We start from the raw sequence: 18910 nt of genomic DNA, 5'->3' as shown, positions 1-18910 counted from the left end.
CCCAGCCCTGCCCCAGGCAAACTTCAAAGTGAAGAGGAGGTACTGGGCAGTCTGTCCTGTCATATCCATCCCCTTGCTCCCTCTCCACACTCAGGGTCAGAAAACATCATCACTGCTGTTGGTTTTCATTTCCTTCTTCAGATCTTGTCACAAGTGGTGTCATGTAGAACTGGGATAGTGATGGATGTAGTAACTGTTTTGGGTGTATCTCCGAACAAAGCATCCTACTACTTCCTGTTTAAAAAAGAAAGAAGGGTAGACTGAGAACTCTGTTTTGTCTGGCATTGTTCATAATGATACAAAAAGTAACAGGACCAAGGTTCATCAAGAAATTTAATATTATGCTCCCCTTTAAAATCTAGCTGGTTTGGGGGTTTTGTTAATTTGGGTTTTTTAGTGTAATCAGGATTAATAAATGAGCCTTTTTCTGAGTACAGTTTTTGTTTGCAGCTATTCCAGCTACTGCTGTGTTGATCAAAATTAGGGCCATTAGATCAAAGTGGGTTTTTTTCTGCTCTGTTTGAATAGTTATTTTCTGTAAAAATAAGTTAACCTTTAGTCACCTGATCCTCATCTTGCTTCTAACTCAGCAGCATGTAGGCGATGGCTTGGATTAGCAAAACAGATCTTTCTTTTTCAGTCTAGGATTAGACTAAAATCTAATTAGTAGTTGTTCTTAGTTCACTTAAATAGGAGGACCAAACTTCAGTTAAATAAGTTTGTCAATTGCACCTAGTTTTCATGCAAACTTACTGAAGTTAAAACCTTTTCTTTGCAGATGGGATGATGATGTTGTCTTCAAGAATTGTGCCAAGGGGATAGATGAAAATAAAAAGGACAAAAGATTTGTGAATGATACCCTGCGATCAGAATTCCACAAGAAGTTCATGGAAAAATATATCAAGTAGTACAGGTTTATGTTCCCTGGTGCTGAAGGACTTGGAAGGTCATGGTTATTCCCTCCCTCTCCCTCAGAATTCAAAGCTGAATACATGGTCATGAATTCCCAAATGCTTTTCCAAGATCATCAACAGCTTCAGAAGTAGTAATGGCTATGTATCTGGATTTTTATTCCTGCAATATATTCTCCTTCTAAATTTTAATTAAATCAGTTTGTGTTTCATGAATGCTTTCTGTTCACATGTGTTTACTTTTACTGGCCTCCTTGTAAATGGTAGAAGATACAAGTTAGTTTGCAATAAATCTTTCTAATTGTTCAAATTGCTTTCCAAAACAACCTTTATTTGTAGTGATGGTGGTTTGTAACACAGGTCACTTATATAAACATCAGTATTATCAAAGATATGATAAGCAGTGTGAAGTGGGGGGAGCTATACTTTGTAGCAAACTGGAATTCCTCATACCTAGCTAGTTAGAAACTTAGTTAATACTCTTCCTTTTTAGTTTGGTGGAGTAGCTCTGTAGCTTCAAGTTCTTAGCAGCCCTGCTCCCTGAGCTCTCTTGACTCAACATTTCTGGGGCAGTGCCATGTAATGCTTGGGTGAGCACTGAGAGGGAAAAGCTCTGTTTGGTTTCTTCTTCCTTAATAAACCATTGCAGTGCTCAACGCCTCAGCCACAACCAGGTGGCCACAAGGCTCAGTCTCTGTGTGTGGTTCATTAGTGTTGTCACAAACTTGCACGTGAATGCTTTTATTAAATGAGTGGTCTCCTCAAGGTACCAGAGTACAACTTGTTTTCTTCTTAAATGTCCATTTTAAAACTTTATCAGAAAATATAAAATATGAATGACTGAAAAAAAATCTCAGTTGTGAAAGAATTTATTTTTTTTTTCCTCTCTTCTGTCATCTCAGGTGTGTTTGAGGTCTTGGTCAAGTGATGCACTGGATATGAACCTAATATTTGCAAAGTAGGTAGTTATCTCTACCTAGAAAGCTACAGTAGCAGAACTCAGACATGTTGAGGGAGGTTGTTCTTCCCCTCTACTCTGCCCTGGTGAGGCCACAGCTGGAATATTGTGTCCAGTTCTGGGGTCTCCAGTTCCAGAGAGACAGGGAGCTACTGGAGAGAGTCCAGAGGAGGAGGGTGATAGGGGGATTGGAGCATTTCTCTTATGAGGAAAGGCTGGGAGAGCTGGGGCTCTTTAGCCAGGAGATGAGAAGACTGAGGGGAGACCTTATCCATGTATGTAAGTATCTAAGGGGTGGGTTCAAGGAAGATGGAGACAGGCTCTTCTCAGTAGTTCCCACTGTCAGAACAAGGGGCAATGGGTACAAGTTGGAACATAGGAAGTTCCATTTAAATATGAGGAAAAACTTCTTCAGAGTCTCCATCTCTAGAGATATGGATGCAGTCCTGAGTAATGTGCTCTAGGTGGTCCTACTTCAGTGGGAGAGTTGGACTAGATGATCTTTAGAGGTTCCTTCCAACTCCAGCAATTCTGTGATTCTGCATATGAAAAATTCTTGCTCTTTTCCTTTGTTAAACTCTGTCTAGTTTATCCTTACAGACATTTTTATTTTAATATTACTATTTTCAGGCTCTTAATTTGAAAGTATATCTGGTTTTCTTTTTAAAAGAGTAAAGTTAGAGCACAATGTTGTAGATTTTTGCTGGTCATGACTCTGGGATCCCATGAAAACTTTCTTCAGCTTTAGCTGTATTTTCCACCCTTTCACTGAGCTGTGCCTGGTGTTCTTATGCCAGCAGCTAATGCCCATATTTACTTGGAAGTGAGATTTTCGGCGTGCCTAAGATCATGTGAGCTCCTACAGCTACTGGAGGAGTATGTGTCTGAGCAGCCTCATGATAGCAGTGATTCTTGAGAAGCAAAAAAATGGTTGTGGTTTGTGATTCTCTCTGTTGAAATTAAGGCTACTAAAATCTTGTTAAATAGGCAACAGTTTTAGAAGGAGGGAAAAAAGTTCAGAGGTGTACTTATCGGGGTCTGGCAGTGGTGAAGGCAGCTGCTGCTTTAGGGCTGACCTAAGAGCATGGTTGTCGTGACAACAACAAAAAATACATTGGTCTCACAGTATTACAAGATATAATCACTGTGCCAAAGTGAGCAAGTGAGTGAACAGTTTTATTGGAGAGGGGGAGACATAGCTGAAATGCCAGTTCAGTGCCTTCATGGAAACTGTACATGTATAAATGCCACCAGTGATGTGCTTGAGCTAACAGCTCTTTTCTTAAAAAAAATAGTCAGGTGGCTGGGGTTGGACGAGGTCTTCTTCAGCTCTGCAGACAGTTGTTCTCCACATCTGCAGGACCATCCCTTCCTTAAACTTTTGCATTATGCATGGTGCACTGGAGTAATTTTTTCCAGTAGCTCTCTCCCTACGGGGTTCTGGAGAAAGCTGTAGGGACTGGGTAGCTCTGGGCTGCCACTCTATTTGAGGGTTTTTGTTGTTGTTCAATTCGACTGCAGAATTTGCAGATCCTATCTCTAACCTCCCTCCTCAAAGCTTTTGTATTTTACCCTCCTGCAGTGTAAACTGACCCACAACCTGAGGACTCAGCAATACACAAACACAGCATGATAATTAAGGAATCTCAAACCTTATCTCTTGATGGGTTTTTGCATCATTAACTACTGAATTTTCTTCACCAGTACTGGAAAACTAAAGCTCTAACTGTTCTTTTTGTCAGGAAAGAGCCCTGTGCTTTCAGTATTAATGCTGTATTGAGGAGCTTATACTTGTTTAGGAAAAGACAAGCAGATCATTTGTTCTTGTAAAACTGCAGCTTGACTGTAAGTTATTAAAAGAATCAGACTGATGTTCTACACTTCTGCTTCAAGCATATTTTTTTCCAGGATCTTCTGTTGAGTGTGACAAATAACTTTGAACAAAGGCAGTGGAGTTGGCAAGGCAGCTGTTGGGGAGGGGAAGTGGAAGAAGATTAACATTTGGCACCTCAAGGAATGCAATATTTTACAGTTTCTAGCAATCGGGGTTTTTTTTAATCCTCTGTTTTTGCAAGTAACACCTGAACTCACTGCAACTAGGAACTTGCTTTGCATAAACTGTCCTCCTTGTTTGTGGATGTCTTTGGTGTAGCTCTGGAGCTTGAAAAACAGGATCTATTTTTTATGGGAACTAACAGTTAAACTTCTAAGCTTTTTTTTTAAAAAAGCCTTGTCTTCCAAATGTTTTCATGGAATATGTTTTAGAATTCAAAAGGGATTAATAGTATGAGGAATAAAGACTAATGATAGTCCTGCAGCTGGAAATAAGTGTATACAGGATTCTAAAACGTTTGGCATCTGTTTATCTTCCTCAGGTAAGTGGCTGAATATTAAAGGCTTCATATCACAAAATTATGGTCTGCAATTCTGAGGTTTTCATGTAGTCACAGGTGCTATGTGGGCATCCCATCCTACCAGTGCTTGGAAGGAGATTTTCTGGGTTTTGTTTAAGTTAAAAAGAAAATGAAGCCTTTTAGGTGAGTTCCAGTTCCTTGGGTTTTGTTTGAAATGAAATCCTGGGGCAGACGTGATCTGGTTCTTGCTCTGTTTGCCTTTGAGCACCTCGGGGCAGCCCAGCGGGTGCCCGGTGAGGTGTCTCAGCCATGGTTCCCACTAAGCTGCTGAAACGTCTCTCTGCTTTTTCCTGCAACTACAAATACTTAGGAGTCTTTCATGCCGGAGGTGAGATCTGAGCACAGGGTCAAGCCATCAAACGGATGGCGGGTGTTGCCTTGAAAGGCTTCACTTCAAAGGAAGATCTGTAGGATCAAGCCTTGAAGGGATGTGCTGATGCTCAGAAAGTGCTTCAGGCTGAAGTGTTTATTCCTATCTGCAGTCATGGCTGGTTGGAGCCTGAAGCCTTAATTCTCTTCTAAGGAAAGTCAGAATCATACAGAAAGGCTTCTCTGATGTTTCTCTCTCAGTGCCCAGAGCTCTGCAACACAGATTCAGGGGAAGGGAAAGAAAATCCCCACAAAAATGTTCCCATCCATGAAAGTCCTCCTTACATCTCCTGTCAGCTTTTATAATGAAACTTAGCTAGTTGGTGAAGAACTAAACTTCCTGCCAAATGTTGTGTTGCTTATTTGAGATAAAAACTTGGGATGCTTTTTCCCAAGAAATATAGCCTAGGTTTTGTTGTAAAGTTCAGCTGCTACTTCTGTTGTTCAGCCATAAAAGCAAGTGCATCCATATTACCATTTGCTATGTCCACCAAGACATGGTTCAAAATCATGTTTCCCAAGAAAGCTCCACTTTTTTTGCACTGGGGATAAACAGAAAGAAGAATGATGTTTCCATAGGTGTCAAAGTCACTCGTGGAAAAAAAAACCAAACCAACAAAACCAACAGAAAACAGAACCTGAATTCCTATGTTGTTCAATCACAGATGTATTTCACCACTGTGCTACTTTTCTCTTTCACAGAGATCACACATTGGCTTTTTTGTATTCCAGGCTTCATTTTCTTTGCTGAGGGGGACATAGCATGGGTTGTAACTGAAGAAAAATGACTGTGATATTGTGAGTGGCAGGGAAGTAAGATTGCAAGTTAAATAGTGACTATACCTAGTTTTTCAATTGCTTCAGTTCAGAGCTGGAATATACCTAAGGCATGTGATAAAAGCATGTATGAGCAGATGGAGTTTTTTTTCCCAATTGTAGCAGCAGTTCAGGACCAGAAGCCTCATGTCACTGATCCTAACAAAACTGTCAAAAATGTGTCCAAAAAATGTGTCAAGTGAGAAATGCAGATGGGTGATTTAAAAAAAAACACATACAAAATTGCTGGAAATTCTGATATTCCTAGTGCAGTTCTAAGCAGAAGGAAGAGTTGTCTATATCTAAAGTGTCTGCAGACAAGATGCTGAGCAACATCTCAAGTTGTGACCAGTTAAGAAGTATCTGAAAGGGAACTGGAAGCTTTTGAAGATCTGATTTCTGTCCCAGGATGCTCGAAAATCAGTGCTCTGAGACATTAATCCTGACATGGCTCTGGTTTTACCCCAGTGTTGCACTGCTGGCTGCAATGGAGTTATTCTTAGTCCTCACTGCTGCAGATGGGAGAGGAAGACCAAGACGTTTCTAAGTACTTGGAATTCTTTTTTTAGTGAAAAGTGTTTTCTAAGTGGAAATAACACTAAACCAAAGACTTTTTTTAGAACACCCTAAGAGTCAGCCACATCTTTTCTTGCCAAGTTCAGGGAGTCTGGTGGGATGAGCCACCCCTGCCAGATGCAGGGGCAGTGAATAACTGAGAGTCTGAGAGCAGCAGCTGCAGAGGTGGCAAACTGGGCTCTGGAGGGTTGGGCTGATGCTGAAAGGCAACATTATGGGACTAACCCAGCAGCTGCTCTCCCTGAGGAAAGAGATTTGTCAGCAAGTTGAAAACTCCCCACAAGTTTTCTTTGCCAATGCAGTAGAAACTGAGAAGACATGGGAACAACAGGCTGGGGGTGTGAAGGGCATAGTGGGACCAGCACTGGGCCTTCAGCTTAGCCAACTTCTGCCAGCAGAGGAGTGAGTCCATGGCTTATTTTCTACTCCTGGCTTTTAATTATCTGCTTTCCTCTGTAATGCCTGCATTATAAAGAGAGGCAAAATAGTGGAGCTACAGTATTTTTTTTCATGCAGCATTCAGTAAGACAGAATACAGCTGGTAATTTTAAAGCAATATCCAGGGGGCTCAGAAAGTATGAAGGAACTCCCAAGCATGCTCTTCCTTTTCATTGTGAGCTGTATCTGGGAAAGACTTGATAGTGCTGCCTTGTGCAAGGCAACATGTATTGGCATTGGACACCAATTCAGAGAGATCTTTGCTCTCTGAATTCATGTCCATAAACTGTACACAACAGATGCAGCAGGGATAGTGGCTCCAGCTCGTATTTGTTATCTCCCATAGCAGATGTATCCTCAGCCTCTGGTGCTTCCATGCTGGCATTATCATAGGCACAGTTGCAGGGGGAGTGAGGAGAAAACATGATGCTCACAATTTGAGGTCCTGAACGTGTCCATGGAGCCACTGCCAAGAAGAGTGCTGGTGAGATGGAGCAGTGTGTCTCAGGTGTGACTTGGAGCAGTGGTTGCTTTCTTGCATTGCAATTTGGTTGCTGCTGTCCTGTGCTGCTGTGCAGCCACAGCCCTGTCATGGGCTGCTCATTCCTTGATGGAGTTTCTGCCTTTGGAAGGGCCTCTCCAATACTGTAGTTGTCTTTTAAAGCTGTTTTCAGGTTGTCTGAGGTGAAGAAGACTTTCCTGTTTGGCAGGATTATGCTGAAATCAAATCTGGTCCTCTAAAACACTTGTAAGTGCCCCCTTCATCATCCCACTGGTTGTGATGTGCAATTTTAAAAGGAAGGTTTCCTTTCCATTGTGAGGAAGCTGACAAATGGAGCCAGGACATGTCCTGACCAGGACTTCTGTAGCTCCTCAGAAGAGTGAGTATATCACTGCCACACAGGAGGGAGCATCAGGTGGGACAGGGTGGCTGCTTTATCATATGAGCTTAAGCCTCAGGGGGAGGAACATCTATAAAATATGGGCCTGGTCCTATCAGAATCTCTGGGAACTGCTGGGACACTCGTTGGCTTTGGTAAGGCAGCACCATTGGCTTCACATCTCCCTGGAGGTTTATGTTAATGCAGCACTAAAATCCAGTTCCAAGAGCTATTTTTTTCCCAAAGGATAAACAGCCAGAGAAGCTGAAATTGGCTCCTCCTGACTCTGCAGAAGAGTTGGGGTTAACAGCTGCATTAAAAGCAGTGTGGCCAGCAGGTCAAGGGGGGTGATTCTGCCCGTCTGCTCCACTCTCATGAGACCCCACCTGGAGTGCTGCATCCAGTTATTGCATCCACAGTATAAGAAGGACATGGAGCTTCTGGAGCAAGCCCATACAAGGGCTTTGAAGAGGGCTGGAGCATCTCTCCTATGAAGACAGGCTGAGAGAACTGGGTTTGTTCAGCCTGGAGAAGAGAAGGCCACAAAGAGACCTTATAGCACCTTCCAGTGCCTGAAGGGGGCCTGCAGAAATGCTGAGGAGGGACTTTTTACAAGGACTTCTAGTGATAGGAGGAGGGGTAATGCTTTCATACTGGAAGAGGGGAGATTTAGGTTAGACATTCAGGAAGAAGTTCTTTACTATGAGGGTGGTGAGGCACTGGCACAGGTTGCCCAGGGAAGTTGTGGATAACCCATCCCTGGCAGTGCTCAAGGCCAGGTTGGATAGGGTCCTGAGTAACCTGGTCTAGTGGGAGGTGTCCCTGCCCATGCAGGGGGTTGGATGTAGATGGTCTTTAGGGTCCCTTCCAACCCAAACCATTTTATGGTTCCATGGTAAAACCTCTCGGTTGCTGTCAAATGCAAGGGCTGATGGCTGTGCTGTGAAGGGACAGGGGTGGCTTTGCCTGTTAGAACAAAGAGGGGAGCTTGAGGGTCTTGCTGTTTGGCAGATACTTGCCTGAGGAGCAAGGGAAGGTACCTCTCCGTGCTGGTAAGCCTCAAACAGGTACGGTTTGATTGCAGTGACATTGCCTGAGTCAGGTCAAAAGTTCAGACCTTGTGGTAACCAATGCATGGGCATCAGTGTGCTGGACAGGGAGGCACTGTGGGCTGGGGTGGCTCTGCAGGTCTGCCTGGTTGCTCTGTTTTCCTCCCTGGCTGCCAGTACAGTGGTACTCGAGGATGATGGAAAGCCCTCACAGCTCTGAAAAACCTCTTTGCAGTTGTTCTTGGAGGCAGCAAAAGGGGCAGTGGTTGTGATTCAAGTGCAGAATAAGAGTTTCAAATCTTGCACCCCTGGGGCAGGAGGAGAACCCCCTCAGACATGCTGCCTGTGCTCTCTGCTTCTCTGGGTCTCTGTAAGGGCAGCTGAGGAACTCCCACAGGCCTGGAGAGCTGAAGACAGTGCTCAAAGAGGGAATGTGGAGGTGTGGGAAACTGTTCTTTTCTTCCCCTCATAAGTCTAAACAAAACCAGCTTGCGACAGGAGGGAGAAGAGAGGGAGAAATGCAACTGTGCTCCTCTGCTGACATCTTGGAGAGTCATCCCTTCAGCATCCAGAGGACAGGCCAACCAAGCTGCTTTCCAGGACACCCGGTACCACACGGGGCAGCACTGCTCCCTGGGGAACATGTGCTGAAGCCCTCTGGCATGGGCACAGGGGTGGCAGGGAACCCAGCCAGCCCTGCAGAGCCACACAAGACGCTCCCACAGTGAGAGACTCACCCAGGGGGGCAGCTGGAGGGGCAAAATCCTGCATGGAAGCACAGGGTCACCCCTTCTTCTTAATGCCAGACAGGGGCAGAAGGAGCCCAGTGCTCATGAAAACACCCCCAAACATTTTTTCCTTGCTTTGAAGTGTCCTGATCCCAAAGCCAAGCCCCAGCTCACTGAGCTGCATCTTCCCAGTCCTTCTGTGCTGCCCTGGGACGAGGCAGAGGTCAGGGTGAAGACAACATAACCCCTCCTGCCCATCAGGGGTATCTCTTGCAGTGGCCTCTTTGTTGTTCCAGCCCAGGAAGCTCTTCCATGTTCCAGGCTGTAAGACACAGCACAACGGGTCAAGGCAAGGCCAGAGATCCCAAGAGAAAGAAATGAAAACAAGCTCCTTTAATATAAACTATATGTTTTCTTGTCCCAGCTCGATTTACACGCTGCATTTTTGACTCCTCTCTGACAAGCAGTGTTTATCTGGCAGGGTAGAACTCTCATAAGCAAGGAAGGGTAGCATCAGATTTTTCTGTGCTTTGTTTAATCAGTGTCTTTTGCTTGTGTTTTCCTTTTAAAACAATTGAGCAAACAGCTCAAAAGCAACTGAGGCAAGGCTGCATCACCCTGCTCCCTTCCCATGTGCCTCCAACTGTTTAAAAAGTTTGAGGGAAAATAAAACATTGAGTCAAGAAAAACATTTCAACTTGCTGATTTAGAAGGGTAAAAGAGAATCCATCTCCAGGAGACAAAAAAGAAATGAGCTTTTAGCTTCTATCAAAACTTCTGGCTGGCATTTCTGAAACATGTTGGGTCATGATAACACAGACTAATATTTAATAATATTTAGAATAATCTCTGTTTACACAGAAGTCCTGTTTTACATGAAGGTCATTCCAATTAAATCAGTATGTTTTCCTGGAATAGACCTCTCTTTGGAAAACCAGAAGAAAAGTGTAAAAACCAGTTATTTATAGAAGACCATCCAATTTTTCTACCCATCTCAGCCCCAGCGTGGCTGAGGGCCAGAGGGGCAGCAAGCAGGGCAACCATTGCCCCATTGAACTAGCCCTTGTCCAACACAAAACCATCCCATTAACCCCCTTTGCAAAGAAATTATCTTTTCCCAACTCCTTTCCTCTCCCCACTTCCTTTTGATGGTGTTTTGGAGCTGAGCATCCCACCCCAAACCAGTAAAAATCTACTTGGTTGGAAACAAAAAGCTGGTTTTGGAGCCAAAGGGGCTCCTGGCAGCCCTGGCATCTCACCCAGGAGTTGCTGTGGCTCTTCCAGAGGCAACCCCCTGCTTCCTCAAACCCCATCCCCCAGGTACCATCCTTCACCTGCTTCCCATATTTCCTGACCAAACCGTGAGGCTGGACCAGCATTATGAGATGGGTGGATCCTGCCAGGCCAGCTTAGCAGGACATGACTCACCCTTGGTAGCTGTGCCAGGTGAAGAAGTGTGTCTGGGATGTGAGGGAATGTCCCTGTGACCCAACAGGAGGGGACAGACACTGTAGATGCCACCAGTCCCAGGCTTGATCCCTCCCATACAACCACATCCCCATACCCAGCACTCCTGGGGCTCAGGGGCATTCTCTTGAGTTTGACTGGTGTTTTTAAAAATTATTAGTTGAGTTTCCACCATGAAGCAAGGGATCTGCCTTAACCTGCTGCTCTGAGGTTTCCTAACACAAGGCTGGGGAGCACTGGGTGTGCAGGTGGTGGCTCCCGAGCACACGTGGGTGTTTGACAGCATGAATTCTGTTGGGATGGGGCAGGAGGAGCTGGGCTGTGCCAGTCTGCCCAGTGCCTTTTGTACACAGTCTCTGGAAAATGCCCACAGCTGGGCTGTGGTTTCACCCTGAGCAGAGCTGGCTGGAGCTTCCCACACTGGGAAGGGCCAGAAGGCAAATAATATTGCACTGTGGGCAACCGAATGTCCAGCACTGGAGTTTATCCCCTCACCTGCTTTGGTGTTTGGGGTGTAACATCCCAGGTGGAGCAGTTTGAGTGTCTGCAGCCAGTTGGTGGTTTGGTACCTGCCTGCTCCTTGGGTGCAGAGGTACCTCCTGCATCTGGTCTCAGTGGGACAAGGTCTCCCACCCTGTGCCTGGTGGGCAAGGGGTCCCCAGTGTCACCAAGGGGTGACACTGCTGGCAGTGAAAAGGAGGGTCCCAAACCCAGGACCTCTCCAGGGTCCTAGAGCTCATCTGCAAGGATTATTTTTGTGGTTCTGTGGATGAAAAATGAAAGGATTGCTTAAGACAAGCTGAAAGGCTGATCCTCCCTCCAGCTCCCTGGTGACCCAGGGAGGTGCTTTGGGCCAGTCTCAAGGACAGCAAGTAAATCCACTTCAGTGGTGACCTTGCTTCCAGCCCTGCTGGCTGCCCCAAGGCCTCTAGGGGTGCTGGTGGGAGCCAGGACCAGTTCTGTCCCTTACAGGGGACAACACGGATTTAAGGGTCTGGCTCTGAGCACTTCCCTCCCTGCCTCTCCAGGGCACCACTTCTTTGCCTTGGGGAAATGCTTGGTGATCCTTGGGTGGATTTTTGCAGAGGAAATGTTACATATCATGATGCACTTGCAAATCTCTTTTTGGTTCTGCTCTGTCAGACAGTAGATCTCATCTCTGTGTTGCCCATAGCAACATCTTCTGGTTGCAAATAAGTGAGCTTGGACAAATGGATAGGTTTGCTGGTGGTTATGCAAGAATAGTTGTCATAACTATAATTATTAATATTACTTATTATTATTAATTCATTATTTGTATTATTTATTATCAGTAGATTTGGGGGCCTTGCAGCAACTCGTTTTGGTTTGGGATGCAGCAATGTGCAACTCAGAAGCAGTATCACCCAGACAGCACCTCTGCAAGCCTCAGGGCACAGCAGCTTGGGGACTTAGCTCACAGCAGATCTGGTTCTCCCCTCGTGCTTAAAGAGCTGCTTTTCTTGGCAGGGATCTGGTGGGAAGAGGCCTGCAGCATCAGTAAGGAATCCTTTTTCCTGGAAAAAAAATATGTATCAGTCAGCAAGTCTGGGGCAGTTGGATGGTGCAGCACGTCCCCCAGGCTGGGCTGTGGGATGTGCTGCTGGTCTCCAGACACAGGGCTGCCCTGGGAGGCTCCCAGGCACCAGCTCCTGACCATTGCAGGGGTACCTGTGAGGGCACTTGGGTTTTCCAGGACACCATCATGCTGATGGCTCAGCATCATCATCTCTCTTCATCACTTGAAGCCAAGATACTGATATATAGATGTACAGATATACATACCTGTCTGCTAGGGGATGTTCCCACTGCCCTGGGTGTTCCTGCTGCAGCAGGGGGGTTGGACTTGATGATCTTCAGAGGTCCCTTCCAACCCCTCTGACTCTATGATTCATTATCCATGAATTCAGGCTTTTTGTCATGTCAAATTCCATCCTATTTCTACTATTCCCCTCCCCAGAGGAGTTTGGTTCCTCCAAAATGACATGCAAATCATTCTTTTTTTGTTGTTTTTTGGGACTTTGTTTGTATGTTTTTCCCCTGATTCATTAATGTATTTTCTCCTGTGCCACTGGCATTCCCAGAAATGCTAAAGAATGGTCTTTGAGGATTTCCAGGAGTTATTTCCTTTCTAGCCTGAGAAAACCCTTACTAAGACAGAGCCCTGGTATCTGCCTTAGTCATTTTGCCACCCATCTCAGAGTTTCCTCTCACCAGGTATTAACTTCTCCTTTTTAATAATTTCACATGGGACACCATAACAAACAAATAAAAGAAAACAAACAAACATAAAATAAAATAATAAAATAAAATGCTAATGTCCAGCAAATTCTGACTGATGCCCCTGCCTAGAAAATCAGTTATTCAGGAAAGTCTGCAGAATCCTCTGGCAACAATTCCATTTGGCAGGCCTACTGTAGACCAGTGGAACTGTAGCTGCCTGGGGCATCTTTCTTGCTTTTCTTAAATTACTGTTCTCCAGCATTGTTTCTAAACCACCATAGATTAATTTAAAATACTTGCTGCTGAACTTGCAATTTCGTGCCCATTCCTTCCCTGGCTTCCCTGGGGTGGAGCTGGCCCAGTTCCTCCAGTCTGTGTGCCCTCAGGGTCTGTGAGATTTCCTTCCACTTCAGTTGTGGTCATTTCCATAGCCTGATCCCTCCATCCTCAGTTTGCCCTGAGATGTAGCATCCTTTTTCCTCCCAAAGCCTGACACTGAGCAGCCACCTGACCTCAGGAGGACTCTGCCACACCCCGGGCACACAGAAGTCACACTTCTCTTTTCTCATTTATGACTCACAAATATTTTGCCAGTTGTTTCAATTTCCTTTGCAAGATCTAACACAGCTTGACTTTGGCAGTTCTCATGTTACCCCTGCGCTGCCTGACCTTTAACATAAACCTCTTTTTGCTAGTTAATCCCTTTTTCCATCCATTACAGGCTTGTGGTTATTTCTAATATTCTTTTTGTGGTCATTCTTCATCCACTCAAGGCTTTGGCCTTTCCCCTGAGAGGTTTCCTCTCATGCCTGGGATGGGATTTGCTTTCCAGATTGTTGTAAATTCAGTCAATTTCCCTGATTAATTTCTGTAATTTCTTGAACTTCATCTCAGAAAAATCTGGCAGCAAGCTTTGTTCTCCTTTTTAATTCAAATTTAAATACCATGAGGGCATTTAATCCATGATATTTTCTATGACAAACTCCTTTATAATGTTACTTCTTATCAAAGCCAAGGGAAAAAAAGCCTTCCTTTCTGTCAGGTTAATGACACTGCAGTGCAGAAACCAGACTGTTGTGTTCAGGAGCAGCCACATCACATCAAGGTCCTGCAGCTGGGTTGGGGCAATCCCAAGCACAATTACAGTTTGGGTGGAGAATGGATTGAGAGCAGCCCTGAGGAGAAGCACTTGGGGGTGTTGGTTGATGTGAAGCTCAACATGAGCTGGCAATGTGCACTTGCAGCCCAGAAAGCAACTGTGTCCTGGGCTGCATCAAAAGAATGGCCAGCAGCTGAAGGGAGGTGATTCTCCTCCTTTACTCCTCTCTCTCCCCACCTGGAGCACTGTGTCCAGTTCTGGAGCCCCCAACACAAGATGGGCATGGAGCTGCTGGAACAAGCCCAGAGAAGGGCCACAAAGATGATCAGAGGGCTGGAGCAGCTCTGCTATGGAGACAGGCTGAGAGAGTTGGGGCTGTTCAGCCTTAAGAAGAGAAGGCTCCGGGGAGACCTTATAGCACCTTCCACTGTCTGAAGAGGCTACAGGAAAGCTGGAGAGTGACTTTTTACAAGGGCTTGTAGTGAGAGGACAAGGGGTAATGGCTTTAAACTGGAAGAGGGGAGATTTAGGTTAGATATTAGGAAGAAATTCTTTAGTGTGAAGGTGGTGAGACCCTGGCACAGGTTGCCCAGGGAAGCTGTGGATGCCTCCTCCCTGGAAGTGTTCAAGGCCAGGCTGGATGGGGCTTTGAGCAACCTGGTCTAGTGGGAGGTGTCCCTGCCCATAGAGAAGGAGTTGGAACTAGCTGGTCTTCAAGGTCCCTTCCCAAACCATTCTGTGATTCTATGGTCGTTACCAGAAGTGTGATGGGAAACTAAGCAATTGTTGACAGACACCACTGCCCTGCTTGACAGTATCACTCTATAACAGCACAGAAGTCTCTGTCCATGCCCATAACCGACCCTCATACCAAGAGGAAAGTGCCTACCCTCACATGTTCTTTTGATTCTCCTGTCTCCTTCCTATTGCTGCTGACACCTCCTAGGTAATTCCCAGCCAAAGCACTGAAGGATATGATTTCTCCTGCCCAAGCTACTGTTTGCAATAGACCACGTTTCTGCAGAGCCACTACCAGGTCTGCTTAGTCCTCTCCATCCCTGCTGCAGAGTCACTGTCCCTCACACCAGTTCCCACACACTTCTCCCTGCCTGACCCAACTGTTGGCCTGATCTTCTGCAGACTCACCCTGGAACCTGCCATGAGGAATAGCTGGCTTTCTTGATAAAAAGTCAATTCCTTTGAAAATTATTCTTTTGATTTTCCCTTTCCTTCACCAGAGTCTCAGTCAAACTTCAGCTCATTACACCCTGCTCTACCCCAGACCCCTAATAAAGGTGTCACTTGGAGGTGCCTGTTGGTTCTTATTTGGAACCTGGGCCCCTCCTCCATCTCAATGCCAAGGAAAACTCCAGATTAGTTTCTCTCCCCACTGCTTCTGGCCTCTGGTTCTCATTGTGTGAAGGTTTGCAAACCTCCCATTCTGTTGAAACAGCCATGTTTTAGGAACATAAGGCTTATGGGTCATTTAAGGCTGAATTATTTGGGATCTGGGTACAAATGGGATGTCAAATAGCTGCTCCATTGCTGAGGAGCTCTGGGAGCCCAGAGCATGTCCCACCAATAGATCTCCAGCACAGCCTGATGCCAGAGCTGCTCCTGGGACAGGCCCCAGGACTGTGTTTCCCTCCCCAGGGAGCTGGGGTGAGTCTGGGTGTCTGAAAAAAATCTCTTCTACTTGGGACTTCAAGTGCATTTTTCACATGGGAAAAATCTTGCTGCTGGTGAAGGATCCAAGGAGAAAACCGATGGCTAAAGGCTGCCAAGTGCTGGGAAGTGTTTGCTCTAAAGAGGTGTGTCTCTAAAATCAAAAGGGACCCGGCCCACGGCAACTGTTTTGGGTTTGGACACATTGACTGGATGAGGAGGCAAGGAGGCTTGTAGTAAAGAGGCTACGTAATAAAATAAAAGAGTTCTCAAGTGCATCCCAGTTCCCATGAACACATCAACTCATTTTCTCCACGCAAACTCTCAGCCTTGTGATTGGATCAAACTTTTGCCTGGAAAGGCCTCAGTCTGAGCTCAGGCAATTTTCCCCTTGCATGAACATGCAGCACACTCTGGAATCAGGTGCTTCACCTTCAAACCCTTCTTTTACTACTCGTGGTGAACAAATTTATTCTTATTCTTATTCTTAATCTTATTCTCATTCTTATTCTTATTCTCATTCTCATTCTTACTCTCATTCTCATTCTTACCCTTAAATTATCTTGTTTCTTGTGATGAACTGAATTTATTATTTTTAAAAGTATTCTTATTCCTGTTCTTACTGTGGTGGTTTTCTTTTTTCTTATTCTTTCTTTTCTTATTCTTCTTCCTTACCCTATTCCTCTACTATTGTTATTGCTATTTCTACTGTTACTATCATTATCATTACCATATTACTATCACTATTACTACTACTATCACATCAGCACCATCTTTTGCAGCCACATTTCACACCCAAATCCAACCATGCTGAGTGCTGCACAAACACAAAATGTCCATGACCCTCATCCTGAAGCCTTCCCAGTCTAAGTGCCAGGGGAGAGCTGGGAGGACAGGGCTGTATGGTGGTGCAGCTCCCACTCTGCTCCAGCAGACCTCTTGCTGCTGCTGGCATTTCCCAGCAGTTGGCACATGGCCACTGGAAACCAGCCCTGGGGACCAGAGGATGGTGGATGGGAATGAGGGAGGCTGGTGGTGCAGCTCTGGCCAGGGTCAGGTGAGGCTGCAGGGCCCTGAGGGCAGGAGAAGAGCCACAGCATGGGGGTAACATGATAAGGAGCTCAGGATGTCTGAAAATATAGGCTCATCCATCTAAAAAAAGCCCTGCAGTGGGGGAGAGGCATTATTTAACAGCTAAGTGAAAGGGCTCTTACTTTGGTGCTAGATTTAGGCTTGGGGAACATGTAAAATGATTTCATTTTAAAAGCAAAGGTGCACCAAGCTGGTATGTAGACAGTAATGATAGTAATAATAGTAGTATTAATAGTAATAAAATACCATTCTTTACAGCTTAAGACAGTGCTTTTGGGCCCCTGAACATGGTCCCACTGTGCAAGGCACTGTACAAACACCTAAATGAGGGAAACCCCCTGGCAGCAGGGTGAGAGGGATGGAGCAGAGAGGCAGGGTGGGATGAGTACTGTGAGGACAGGCTGCCAGTCCATGGTGGCAGCACAGGTGATCAGGGTGAAGGACAAGGACATGTCCTGCAGAGGAACAAGGCATAGAGGGGGAACATCTCCCTGAAAGGAAACAGGGCATGGGTGGGGACATTTCCCTGGAGAGGAGGCAGGGCATGGATAGAGAGGTGTCTGCAGAGGAGCAGGGCATGGATGATGATGTATCCCTGTGGAGGAGCAGGGCATGGATGGGGACAGCCAACTGCAGCCCCCACTGTCACCCCACTCCCCAGCAACAGAGCAAACAGGTCACTGCTGCCCCTGGCATCTTGCCCACCCCAGACCCAGGTTTGTGCAGGTGTTGGCTTTGGCTGCCTGACCCACTTCAGCCCCAAACCCGATGGGCCAAACCCACACAACACGGGCTCCCTGCAGGTCTGGGGCAAGCATGTCCTGTCCGTGGGCTCTTCTCCAGCCCCTGTGGGATGTGGCAGGACCCACAGGCCCTGGGGCTCCCCATCCCTGCATCCTGCTTCACGCAGGGGCAAGGAGGGGAGGGGCTTCCTGCAGCGTCTGCACCTGGATGATCCTGCTCCTTCGGCAGTCCCAGGGCAGCTGCTTTGCATGCTCCATGTTCCCTATGGGGCCACCAGGTCCCACCACTGCTTTGATGGGCTCAGGGCATAGAGAGCATCGGAGCAAAGCTGTGGTGGCCACTGGTCCTCCAGTAAGAGCAAAAAACCACTGGATTTGGTGTTTGGCCTGCTTGTTTCTGGGTGTTAGGAATGCAGGTGGAACTCATTCCCTGAGCAGCAACTTTTTTTGTGCACCAAATTGCAATGTGTTATAAGAGTGAGGCTAACAGAAAGGCTCTTCTTAAAAATATTCTGCATTACCTGGCCAAGGGAGGGACCCTCCATGATCTCAGGCCCTATGACATGCTTCTCACTCCTGGTGCTTCCTCCAAGCAGGATTTCTTCTGCCTAGGTTCATCAAGTCCCAAGCCAGGGACTGCTGGGGAGATGTTGGCTGTCATCACAGTCCCCCATCCCTGCCCCCATCCCAGCTGTCCCGTGGGAAGCTTCACATGCCTGAAGGGTCACTGGCTGCCCACCACACTTCTGCAGGGACCCGAGGGCATGTGGGCACTGAGGGGGGACAGAGGCCACTGAGCAGCCAGGAGAGCCACCACAATGAACAGACACGGGCATGACCTCCTAGATGTGGTGGCTCTGCCATCCCCCAGCTTTTAGCTTGCTGGTGGCTCTGTTGCTGCCTCTCCCAGCAGTATCCAGGAAAACACAAGTCCAGCACTGAGCTCTGCTGCAGGTCCTCAGGCCCTCACAAGAGGGGGAGCTGATGTGGACCTGGGTCTCATCTCTCATCCCTGCTCTGCTTTGTGTCACTGCGGACGGCGCTGGCAAAGGAGTGAGGCCGTGGCTGCAGCAGGGCTGTGCTGGGCTGCTCCGGAAAATATACACCCTGATATTTTATTCATCTAAAGCTGAAGTGGTTGGTATGAAAGAAAATAGCTTCTGGTCTTTCATACCTCGAGTCAATGAATTCCTGGGCCTTTTATAGCCCAGGAATGCTGGGCACTCTTGGTTGGTTTTACAAGGCTGTGAAGCCGCAGCTTAAGGTCTGGCTGAGCATTAATCACAGCAGGGACAATGACAGCTGCTCGTGATTTACCAGGCTTGCAGGAGGGAACTGCACTCCTGCACATGGCACTTTGTTTTCCACACTTGTCTGAGACATTTGTTTTGGTCTCTGTTTTGGGGAGGATGTTACCTTCAGGCTTGTGGGACCACTGGGTCTACCAGTTTTAGCCCTGGGAT

The 18910-nt window shown here is 46.5% G+C and overlaps 1 protein-coding gene across 1 annotated transcript in view; it reads left to right on the top strand.

Annotated features, from left to right (window-relative positions):
* The window catches only part of CWC15 (CWC15 spliceosome-associated protein), a 15438-nt gene extending 14418 nt beyond the window's left edge, over positions 1 to 1020 (top strand). The window contains exons 6-7 of the mRNA XM_009998513.1: positions 2 to 39; positions 779 to 1020. Of these exons, the coding sequence (XP_009996815.1) occupies positions 2 to 39; positions 779 to 908 (168 nt within the window). The 3' untranslated portion in view covers positions 909 to 1020. The remainder of the gene's footprint in view (position 1; positions 40 to 778) is intronic.
* The last annotated feature ends 17890 nt before the right edge of the window (positions 1021 to 18910 follow it).

Source organism: Chaetura pelagica, unplaced genomic scaffold (genome assembly GCF_000747805.2).
Source record: "Chaetura pelagica isolate M959 unplaced genomic scaffold, ChaPel_1.0 scaffold285, whole genome shotgun sequence".
Taxonomy (NCBI): Eukaryota; Metazoa; Chordata; class Aves; order Apodiformes; family Apodidae; genus Chaetura; species Chaetura pelagica.
Note: the sequence above shows the minus strand (reverse complement) of the source record. Positions and strands in the feature narration are given on the sequence as shown.